The sequence below is a fragment of the Sebastes fasciatus genome, chromosome 17 (assembly GCF_043250625.1).
Source record: "Sebastes fasciatus isolate fSebFas1 chromosome 17, fSebFas1.pri, whole genome shotgun sequence".
Taxonomy (NCBI): Eukaryota; Metazoa; Chordata; class Actinopteri; order Perciformes; family Sebastidae; genus Sebastes; species Sebastes fasciatus.
The window spans coordinates 31,657,538-31,669,266 of NC_133811.1; the positions used below are offsets into that span (position 1 = coordinate 31,657,538).

Sequence of the window (11,729 nt, forward strand, 5' to 3'; positions counted from 1 at the left end):
GGGGAAACACGTATAAAGAAAAGAAAAACACACAAAGCCCAGCCTCCTTCTGTTGTCAGGCAGCGCCTTGTTGAGAGTTTCAAACAAACGTTGTAGTGAGTAAGCCGTGATTAAGATCTATACTGTTGAGAGAGTGGGAGAGGTCACAGACACTTCACTCCCGCTGGATTACGACACTCCATTAGATATCTATCAGTTACAAAACATGCACTACAAATTCAACTGTATAGCAATTTATTATAATGTCGCCGTAGATAAAAACGGCAACACATCAACTCTACAGGACCTAGCTTTGTGTTGGGCTTGGTGACCATGCATATTATGAAGATAATGCGTTTGGGTTTTATGAGTCCAACAGGGAGGAGAATTTCCTCCAGAACCATATAAGAGAATGAAAAAGTACAAATCATAAATATGGAGCTACAATGCAATTTAATAAACACGCTTTTAACTCAAAACTGGCCTCACCTATTTCAAGATGTGGTTCTCACAAGCGTGTAATCCTTCAACTCAAGTTTAAAATTGTAAGTATATGAATTAATAATGTGTGATAGACCAGGCTTCACTTAAACATTGCTTCCCTAACTTTGTAAAACAAAATGTGACGAATAAATATAAATATAAATGTATTTAATTGTTATTTATTATTAAAATAATAAATCGTACACCAGCAACTTGGTAAAAGAAATCTCCAACATTAACAGGAATTCAAGTGTAAACCCTTTTTAATGCAGCAACGAACTGTTCAAAACCTAAAATTCCAGCATGTAATGTATATAGAATAAAAACATAGAATTGAACTGAATAGATCGGCCCCATTGTTACCGATATCCGATCCGGTATCAATATCGGCCACTGGGTCATTAGAATCAAAAGGGTTTTCCACCCGCCTGGGCAGCCATCAATATATCTGGATGAATTAAATGTGCTACCTGTTGCTCGACGGCTCCCGTTCATCCGGAGAATCTCAGGGATTCACTGCATAGAACCCCGCCCTGTTCTTCCTGGGCGTGTCCCCCTGTAGAAACAACACGACAGGACCAAATGTTGTTAACGTGCACGTAAACAAACTGTGTCATTTCATATACAGAGAGTGATACAAATATATACGCAAAAATATAAAACTGCACAGGTCTTACTGTAGTTACTGTCCTGACCCAAGTGAAGGAGTTCAAGTACCTCGGGGTCTTGAGGGGACAATGGAACGTGAGATTGGCCGGAGAATCGGAGCAGCACGCGGCATGCTTTACCGCACCGTTGTGACTAAAAGAGAGCTGAGCCAGAAGGCAAAGCTCTCGATCTACCGGTCAGTCTTCGTTCCTACTCTCACCTATGGTCATGAGGGTTGGGTCAGGACCCAAAGAACTAGATCGCGGGTACGAGCGTCCGAAATGTGTTTCCTCAGGAGGGTGGCTGGCGTCTCCCTTAGAGATAGGGTGAGAAGCTCAGTCATCCGTGAGGGACTCGGAGTAGAGCCGCTGCTCCTTTGCGTTGAAAGGAGCCAGCTGAGGTGGTTCGGGCATCTAGTAAAACCCCCACTGGGTGCCTCCCTAGGGAGATGTTCCAGGCACGACCAGCTGGGAGGAGGCCACGGGGAAGACCCAGGACTAGGTTGACCCAGCTGATCTGAATAACTACAGGCCCATCTCCAACCTCACCTTCATCTCCAAAACCCTTGAGAGAGTGGTCGCCGCCCAACTTCAGTCCCACCTCAACTCAAACAACCTCCATGAACCCTTCCAATCTGGTTTCCGCCCCAAACACAGTACTGAAACAGCCTTGGTCAAAATCACCAACGACCTCCTCCGTGCAGCTGACTCTGGACTGCTCACCATCCTCATCCTCCTCGACCTCACTGCTGCCTTTGACACCATCTCCCACCCACTACTCATCACACGTCTGACTGATATTGGTATCACCGGTGTTGCACTCACATGGTTCTCCTCATACCTCACCGACAGACTACAATTTGTGAAACTGGGTAATCACAGATCAAGGTGTTCCGCTGTTTCACTGGGTGTCCCCCAGGGGTCAGTATTGGGTCCACTCCTGTTTATCATTTACCTCCTTCCCCTTGGCACTATCCTCCGTCATCACAATGTCCGATTCCACTGTTATGCCGATGACACACAGGTCTACATTTCAACTGCACCCACTGCAGCCCTGCCACCCGCCTCCCTCACCACCTGCCTTCAACACATCAGGAGCTGGATGAGCAGGAACTTTTTAAAACTCAACAGCCATAAAACCGAGGCCCTGCTCATCGGCTCCAAGAACAACATCTCCAAAACTCAACACACCACTGCTCAAAACATCACCATTGATGGCTTCCCAGTACCGTTCTCCACCCATGTCAAGAGTCTTGGGGTCACCCTGGACAGCACACTCTCTTTTTCATCCCACATAAAAAACATCACCCGGACTGCCTTCTTCCACCTCCACAACATCTCCAGACTCCGCCCATCCCTGTCCCACTCCAGCACTGAAATCCTGGTTCACTCATTTGTTACATCCCGGATCGACTATTGCAACGCTGTCCTCTCTGGCATTCCCATCAAACTACTCAACAGACTCCAAATCATTCAGAACTCTGCCGCCCGGATCATCACTCGCACCAAGTCCTCCGACCACATCACCCCCATCCTCATCCAGCTGCACTGGCTCCCTGTTAAATCCCGGATCGATTACAAAAACCTTCTGCTCACCTACAAAGCTCTCCATAACCTCGCCCCCACCTACCTCGCAGACCTCCTCCAGGAGTGCGCCCCCTCCCGTTCCCTCCGCTCATCATCAGCCGGACTTCTGACCACCCCCACCTCACGCCTCAGCACCGTGGGAGCCAGGGCGTTCAGCTGCTCTGCTCCCAGGTTATGGAACTCACTCCCCCCACACATCCGGCAGTCTGACAATATCACATCATTCAAATCCCTCCTGAAAACCCACCTGTTTAAACTGGCCTACTCTCTCTAGAACTCATCATCACCCATCATATGTGTCTGTACAAATATGTTTCTGTCATGTCCTGTTGTTTTTATATTATTTTATCTGTCAATGTTTTAACTGATTTTTGTAAGGTGTCCTTGGGTGTCCAGAAAGGCGCCACTAAATAAAATGTATTACTATTATTATTATTATTATTATTATTAGGTGGAGAGATTATATCTCCACACTGGCCTGGGAACGCCTCGGGATCCCCCAGTCAGAGCTGGTTAATGTGGTCCGGGAAAGGGAAGTTTGGTGTGTGAGTCAGTGAGTGAGCGAGTGAGGTCTTACTGTACTTGCAGTACTTACAATAATGACAGGGGTTGAGCCCGGGTCCTGGGTCACTGGGGCTTGAGGTGAGTACACAGGCAGAGGGTCCTGGGGCGGTTGTTTCTTCTCAGTGTAGTACGGATCCTCAGTAGTCTCCGTGTGACCGCTTTCCGTTTTCCTACAACACCACCGAACCAACTGAAACAACAGAGCATCAACATTCAGAGAGTATAGAAAGTATAGTGAACAATCATATCAGGAAGCTATGTCCCAATTCAATTCCTCCAACAAATGACATGGCCTTTAAAAGGAGTCCAAAAAGGGTGCTCCTATATGTCCCATTCAAAACCCTGCACCCGGTCTCACATAGACCAAAATCAAACCAACACTTTGGTTTGATGAGGGCCACAAAGGATGCACAAGTCATGACGTCCAAATTTGAGAGAAGAAGGCTGCATTTCTGGCATATTTGGAGCAGTCATCAGAATGGGTTATGATGTATATGTATGTATTCTGTCATGCGATGGAACGTGCACTTGAAAGGACGCAGCTCCATTGATTTACGGTTAAAGAGGAATCCAAACGTGGCTGCCCTTTCATTCAACATGCACATAAAAACATTCCTATCACTCCCTACTTCTGAGCCTTATTGTATGTGTTTCTCGAGCTCGGTCTGGCTGATTGCTCTCACATGCTGATATAGAATTAATATCTTGCTCCATTTCTACCCACTGCAGCTTTAAGGTTAGGATAGGTTGTCGCGTAACGAGTCTCGCAAGAGTTTTTTCAAGTTTTTGCAGATTAAATTTTTCAATTTGCAGGCTCCCTTCTAGACTTGACCAGTCCTGTGATGTTTGACATGCCCATCCTCCCGTCCCGCCCGCACTATGCAAGACTTTCATGCTCTTTATACTACGTCAGTTGCTCTGACCCTCCGATAATGAGGGTTTACAGAGTTAGTTGAAAGCCCGGTGCGTCCCTTTAAGACGCTAAAGGATGCCTCGGTGCGTCGGTATCAGGCGCTATCAGACGGGGCACTAACCAAGCATCAGTATTTGACAGGCTGGGAGTAAGAACGGGTTGATTAAACCTACTTGACAACTCACCATGGTGATAAAGATGATTATGAGTAGCAACAAGATGGCAGCGGCTAATACCAATAGGGCGATACCCCATCCAGGTACCCTGTCACTGCTCCCATCGCTGCTGCCACCGCCGCCGCTGCCTCCGCCGCCGCTGCCTCCGCCGCCGCTGCCTCCGCCTGATGTCGGGGGATCACTGGGCTTTCCAGTTGAAACACTGTGAGAATCTGTTTGTTTGTCATGTGGATTCACAGTTGGGTCACTACGGTCTCCATGATTAGTCTCGGTGGTTGAAACCAATTTGGTGTTTGCTTTGCTTGAAGATGTTGTTGTAGGATCTTGGCTTGTAGTTGCAGCAGATGTGAGTGCTGGAGTTGTGGGTGCAGTGGTACTTGTAGTAGTTTTAGTAGTTGTGGGTGTTGTAGGTGTTGTAGTTGTGGTAGTTGTGGTAGTTGTAGGCGTTGTAGTTGTGGTAGTTGTGGTAGTTGTAGGCGTTGTAGTTGTGGTAGTTGTGGTAGTTGTAGGTGATGTAGTTCTGGTAGTTGTAGTAGTTGTAGGCGTTGTAGTTGTGGTAGTTGTAGGCGTTGTAGTTGTGGTAGTTGTAGGCGTTGTAGTTGTGATAGTTGTAGGCGGAGTAGTTGTGGTAGTTGTAGGCGCTGTGGTAGTTGTAGTTGTGGTAGTTGTAGGCGTTGTAGTTGTGGTAGTTGTAGGCGTTGTAGTTGTGGTAGTTGTGGTAGTTGTAGGTGTTGTAGTAGTTGTAGGCGTTGTAGTTGTGGTAGTTGTAGGCGTTGTAGTTGTGATAGTTGTAGGCGGAGTAGTTGTGGTAGTTGTAGTTGTGGTAGTTGTAGGCGTTGTAGTTGTGGTAGTTGTAGGCGTTGTAGTTGTGGTAGTTGTAGGCGTTGTAGTTGTGGTAGTTGTAGGCGTTGTAGTTGTGGTAGTTGTAGGCGGAGTAGTTGTGGTAGTTGTAGGCGTTGTAGTTGTGGTAGTTGTAGGCATTGTAGTTGTGCTAGTTGTAGGCGGAGTAGTTGTGGTAGTTGTAGGCGTTGTAGTTGTGGTAGTTGTAGGCATTGAAGTTGTGGTAGTTGTGGTAGTTGTGGGCGTTGTAGTTGTGGTAGTTGTGGTAGTTGTGGGCGTTGTAGTTGTGGTAGTTGTAGGCGTTGTAGTTGTGGTAGTTGTAGGCGTTGTAGTTGTGGTAGTTGTAGGCATTGAAGTTGTGGTAGTTGTGGTAGTTGTGGGCGTTGTAGTTGTGGTAGTTGTGGTAGTTGTGGGCGTTGTAGTTGTGGTAGTTGTAGGCGTTGTAGTTGTGGTAGTTGTAGGCGTTGTAGTTGTGGTAGTTGTAGGCGTTGTAGTTGTGGTAGTTGTGGTAGTTGTGGGCGTTGTAGTTGTGGTAGTTGTAGGCGTTGTAGTTGTGGTAGATGTAGGCATTGTAGTTGTAGTAGTCGTGGTTGTTGGAGGCACCGAAGTTTCTATTATGTTGTTAACTGAAAACAACAAGAAGTACTGATTACATACTGTATGTAAAACAACGCTTTAAGAGCAGGAGGAACAATTGAAAATGATGTGTACAAAATTAGATCTTACTGGTTGTAAAGTCCAGATTAAAATGAAGAGTTTTGGGTTGGACGTTGTTGGCATTGTCAGCAAACAAGACAGAGACAATCATGTGATTGATGAAGGGGGAATTGAAGACTACAGTTGCATTTGCGATCACTGATCCAGATCTGTGAAAGAAAGTATTACTATGAGCACAGTAAAGAGGAAGTTATACACTACAATATTCATCTTTGTGATATTCTGATCAGAAACTCTTTTTCCACTTATAGTTTGGCTAGGAAGTAGAGTCTGCGCTGCCACTATCATCTGGCATAGCGTATACACCCAAATGCAGTTCCTCCATGATTGAGAGATCAATGATATTGATGATTATTACGCCTGTATTAGCTTCTCTACACTGGCTGCCTGTAAAATCCAGAATAGATTTTAAAATCGTCCTCCTCACCTACAAAGCGCTAAACGGTCAGGCCCCATCATATCTTAAAGAGCTCATAGTACCCTACTACCCCACTAGAGCACTGCGCTCACAGAATGCAGGGTTACTTGAGGTTCCTAGAGTCTCCAAAAGTAGAATGGGAGCCAGAGCCTTCAGCTATCAAGCTCCTCTTCTCTGGAACCAGCTCCCAGTTTCAGTCCGGGAGGCAGACACCGTCTCCAAATTTAAGAGGAGGCTAAAGACTTTCCTCTTTGATAACGCTTATACTTAAGCTGCTATAGGCATAGACTGCCGGGGGACTTCCTATGACACACTGTCATAAGGAACTTCCTATGACACACTGAGCTCCCCTCTCCTTCTGTATATACTCATGTCCCATGTCCATGTTGTTACTAACTTCATTCCTTCCCGGGAGTCCTTGTGCCTCCTTGTCTCGCAGCTAACCGTGGAGCGGGGTCACACCTGGAGCGAGGTCATACCTGGAGCGGGATCACACCGGGAGCGAGGTTATACCTGGAGCATGGGTACACTTGTAGCGGGGTTTCACCTGGATCTTGGTGGTCTCCGGTATTGTGGCTGCATCTGCTGCCGCGTCGGTGCCTGCTTGACACCAACTGCTACCATCCCTAATTAACTACGTCTGTACGAGGGACTACCAATGCTACGAGGGATTTCCAACACCTAGTGACAATGTGGCAGCCTGGAGAATAACACTTCTCAATCACTGCCAAAGACATCAAGAGCTCCCAGCAAGCATGCTGATGCTGCAGGAACCAACGCACGGGCATCGATCGCAGGGACGTCCCACACCAATACACATGGACATACTGAGGACAGATGCTGGACAGTGCTGGCGAGCTAGCCAGATGTATGGTGGACTGAGACAGCTGGAAGCTCCACTTGAAAGCCCGTCTGGGGACGACCCAATGACATCGATTCCGATATTTGTATTATCACTCTTTCCATCCACCACTATTGGTTTTGTGTTATCAGTCCTACTTGTATTAGCTATTACAAGCTGTTAGGCTACTATTGTGGCTGCTTCTCTCTCTCTCTCTCTCTCTCTCTCTCTCTCTCTCTCTCTCTCTCTCTCTCTCTCTCTCTCTCTCTCTCTCTCTCTCTCTCTCTCTCTCTCTCTCTCTCTCTCTCTCTCTCTCTCTCTCTCTCTCTCTCTCTCTCTCTCTCTCTCTCTCTCTCTCTCTCTCTCTCTCTCTCTCTCTCTCTCTCTCTCTCTCTCTCTATCCCCCCAGCCGGTCTCGGCAGATGGCCGCCCGCCCTGCGCCCGGTTCTGCTCCAGGTTTCTTCCCAGTAATCGGGGAGTTGTTCCTGGCCACAGTGCGCTTGGTGGATCCTGTTGGGTCTCTAAACTATGGTGTACGGTCATAGACCTGCTCTATAGATAAAGCGTCTTGAGATAACTTCTGTTGTGATTTGATGCTACACAAAAATAAATTGAATTGAATTGAATTGAATGATACCTGAAAGTTATTCCCGCAACACCTCCATAGAAGGTATCTGTTGGACATGTATTGATGTCAGGGCAGTTATAGGTGCCATTTAACTGCAAAAGAAACAAACAAATACAAATCAACATCTTATACTTTACAGTAGCAATCTTGAAAACTTTCATTTAAATAAATGTCTGTTGAGTCACTATCTATCTACTGAAGGAGATAACACAAGGTTGATTGAGCCTGGTCCACTGATGAAAGTATTGCAATATGTATACATTTGCAGTATTACAAACTGGGTGTATGTGGTGACATTCCCGCAAAATAGGGAACTATGCACACATTCTGAAAACTTGAAGCTCATGTATCATCAAAAACACTCCAGACTGCTAAACTCTAAGCACGATTCCACTGTTTTCACTCAAATAGAAATTCTATATCAACCTGGACTGAAATCTTGCACCCGATTTGACTTTTATCAGGCCGTTAAATAGGCGTCATCAGTCGCTATAAGCACCATAGATGTGGGTCATTAGGGGCCTACTACGTTGTGAAAATGAGCAACACAATCTTATAGGTTGTAAAACTGAATGAAACGTTAAGTTTTGAGCACAAACAAAAGCTTCTTTAGGTTAAGACAACAAAACTACAACTTCTTTAGGTTTAGGCAATAAAACTACAACTTCATTAGGTTTAGGTAATACAACTACAACTTCTTTGTTGGTCTATGGTCGCGGTACTCCGAGTCGTAGCCAGGTTTTTAGAAAAATCCCTCTCTAAAATATACATTTTACTTGTACATTATACATTAACTGTTCAGTTATACAGTAGTTTCTGTGAATTATATTTGCCACACAAATGTCTAAATGCTGTTTAAAATCTTCTCCCCACTACCGGGAATAAAATTCTTGTCAAGAAATACTGAATGAACTATATATTTGGAATTAAAGAAGTCAAGTGTAAGTATAGCCTAGAGACTACTTTAATCCTGTAGCCTATAAAATACCACCGTGTGTACATTTTTCATTATTATTAATATTATTCATCTTACCACGTTACTGACTTCTTTATACAGGGACTGATATTCTTCAGATGCTTGGTTGAGCAACGCGGCGGAGAAGACCCTGTTGTTGATCTCCATCGGCAAAAAGAAGGCTATCTGATCAGAAACGCTGAGTTTCTCCACACTGAGGAAGTCATGCAGGCGAGGAGACTGGAGAGCCAGAAGTCCTGCAGGTATACACATATTATTTATTAACTTGAGAGAGAGAAACCTGTTCAGGAATATCACTCACACATTGATGCTTCCAATCTGATTTGTCACTTCAACGCCTTGGATATGACCACAGACTTGCACCCTCAAAAATGTGGACATGAATGATCTGAGACTTTCATAATGTCGTCGATCTGAATATGAGCATTGTTTTCATGCATTGATTTGTAAAAACACAAGACTAATGTAGCACTTGTCTACCTGTTCTTCTGCCTGTGACCTGGTTCCAAAAATTCCAATTTCCTTTGTAAGATTATATTTAATACGTTGCACTGATTTGAGTCACTAAAATGGGACTTTATGACTGGAGGAAACAGTCACGGTCAATATGAACTTCGAGTCTATATCTATATGATTGAAAGCTCCAGAACAGCCACTTTATGAATCCTTGTGGTGAAATCAGCAAAAACAATAAAATGTCCAATGGTGCCTCGGACAGGTTGTTGAGACACTTGATTCATACCTGCATGTTTATATTGCCGCTATGGCATTTTGGCTTTTAAAACCTCCAGTCCAGGGGTCAGCAACCTTTACTATCAAAACAGCCATTTTAGGCAAAAAAAATAAATAAGAAATCTGTCTGGAGCCGCAAAACATGTGATCATTGTGATGAAGGTAACAGTTTATAGTCTAAGTATATAGTATATAAGTCTAATGCAGTGAGGGCCAAAGAGACAATGTACTACGGAGTATTAGGGCCACATTGAGGGAAAACACATCTGAGATTTACACAATAAAATCTGAATATTACGAGAAAAAAAATCGTAATATAACGAGAATAAAGTCATAACTTTACGAGAAAAAAAAGTCGAAATATAACGAGAATAAAGTCATAACTTTACGAGAAAAATAACACGTAAAATTACTACTTTATAATATTATGACTTTATTCTCGTAATATTATGACTTTATTCCACAGGGAGCCTCTGGAGAGGAGCTAAAGAGACGCAGGTTGCTGACCCCTGGTCTAGTCACATATTAGATAACTCCCAGTGGGAAAGTAAATGGACTAAAATATGCATAAAACACCAGTAAAGTCCTTTAAGCAGGAAAACTAACTTTTGATGAGTTGTAAATGATAGGAATATCAGCATGAGTATTTCTTACCTGAAGTAGCCATGGTCAGTAAACACAGAGCACTGGTCCACATCCACTTCAGTCGTACCATCGTGAATACAAGCCAGTAAACTTTAGTCCTATATCGCTGCGGTGATCTGAATGGTGTTGTAGTCTTTCATGTCAAGGCTTTTATTCACTGAGGGTAAGAATGGGCAGGGATTAGAGGCTGGACCACAAATGAATGATATCTCTTCTCCATTACTGATTTTATGATTCAGACATAAAGGCAAATCTGCCTCACATACACCCTCACAGTTTACTTTGGCTAGAAAATAGTGCTTAATTTAGTTTGCGTAGATATATGTGTACTGTGTAAACTTTTTCTTACAATTATTATCTAATCTTAAATTTAATTGCAAAAAGAAAGGTGTAGTAGGAGCCTGTTGTTATACAGTATGCCATTGTCAGTGCTGATTGTCAAACTAAAAGCCTTGAGAGAATGCTTCATTTTTATTGGAAATAAATCAACTGAAACAACACACACGTTCCCACTCGCTCTCTGCTGAGCACACAGCTGTTATTGTTTGTAGGTAACTAGCTCTGTTTGTACACATGTGTCTGCTACCGGCACTACTTAGAGATTAGTACAGACAGTGTGATATTTAACGTAAAAAAAAGATGTTCAGATAGCTGATTTAGTTGACAACAAAATGAACATTTTATTTTTTTTAAATAATTTAGCATATGTACTATACTACTACTATAATCCCTCCAGTGCTACTAACTACACGTGTCCAGATGTTGGGCAGCAAAAAGCAAAATATAAGTTGCATAATATCATAAATAAATTGGGAGTAAGATATGGTTTCACTAAATGTGGATGGTCTGCGGTGCTGTTGTTAATAATCAAAACAAAATACATTTTGAGTGCAAAGGTTTTCACACCCCATGATGTTGAGTGACAGCCCCCTCATTTACATAATGCGGCAGAAATGCATAAAGAAATGTGTAAAGAAAAGAATACAGAAATAAATACGTTTGGGGAAATAAATAAGGGGTGAAATGCAAAGGGAAAGTCGTGTATAAATAAATAAATGCATAAATACATAAGTAAATACATACATTTAAAAATAAATATAAAATTGATAAAAAATAAATGCAAAAATAAATAAATAAATACATGAATAAATAAGTTTGGGGAAATAAATAAGGGGTGAAATGCAAAAGGAAAGTCGTGCATAAATAAATGCATAAATATATAATTAAATACATACATTTAAAAATAAATCTAAAATTGATCAAAAAAAAAAAAATAAATAAATAAACAAATACATAAATAAATAAGTGTGAAAATTAAACAGAAGATTAAATAAATAAGGGAATTAATACAAATATAAATTAAACAAAACAAAAATATCAATTTATGTGAATTTTATCAACTAATAATTGGCTATATTTATTTTTAATATTATTTTTGCTACATTTAATGAAATATTTATTCATCAAGTCATGTAGTTATTTATTTATGCTTATGGCAGGTTCCGTCCTCCATAGTACTGTGCTCAGACTCAACAACTGTCATTAAAAGCATACTGTACAGTTCTGCTGGGTACTTTCATTCA

General features: G+C 42.7%; 1 protein-coding gene across 1 annotated transcript in view; it reads right to left on the bottom strand.

Moving 5' to 3' along the window:
* Positions 1–967: 967 nt before the first annotated feature.
* LOC141754902 (uncharacterized) overlaps positions 968–11,729 on the bottom strand; it is a 10,866-nt gene continuing 104 nt past the window's right edge. Inside the window, exons 1-7 of the mRNA XM_074614335.1 lie at positions 10,156–11,729; positions 8,827–9,005; positions 7,803–7,885; positions 5,916–6,055; positions 5,453–5,815; positions 3,171–3,190; positions 968–1,018 (exon numbers count right to left, since the gene is read on the bottom strand). The exon at positions 10,156–11,729 is cut by the window's right edge and continues 104 nt beyond it. Coding sequence (XP_074470436.1) covers positions 968–1,018; positions 3,171–3,190; positions 5,453–5,815; positions 5,916–6,055; positions 7,803–7,885; positions 8,827–9,005; positions 10,156–10,216 — 897 coding nt within the window. The 5' untranslated portion in view covers positions 10,217–11,729. The remainder of the gene's footprint in view (positions 1,019–3,170; positions 3,191–5,452; positions 5,816–5,915; positions 6,056–7,802; positions 7,886–8,826; positions 9,006–10,155) is intronic.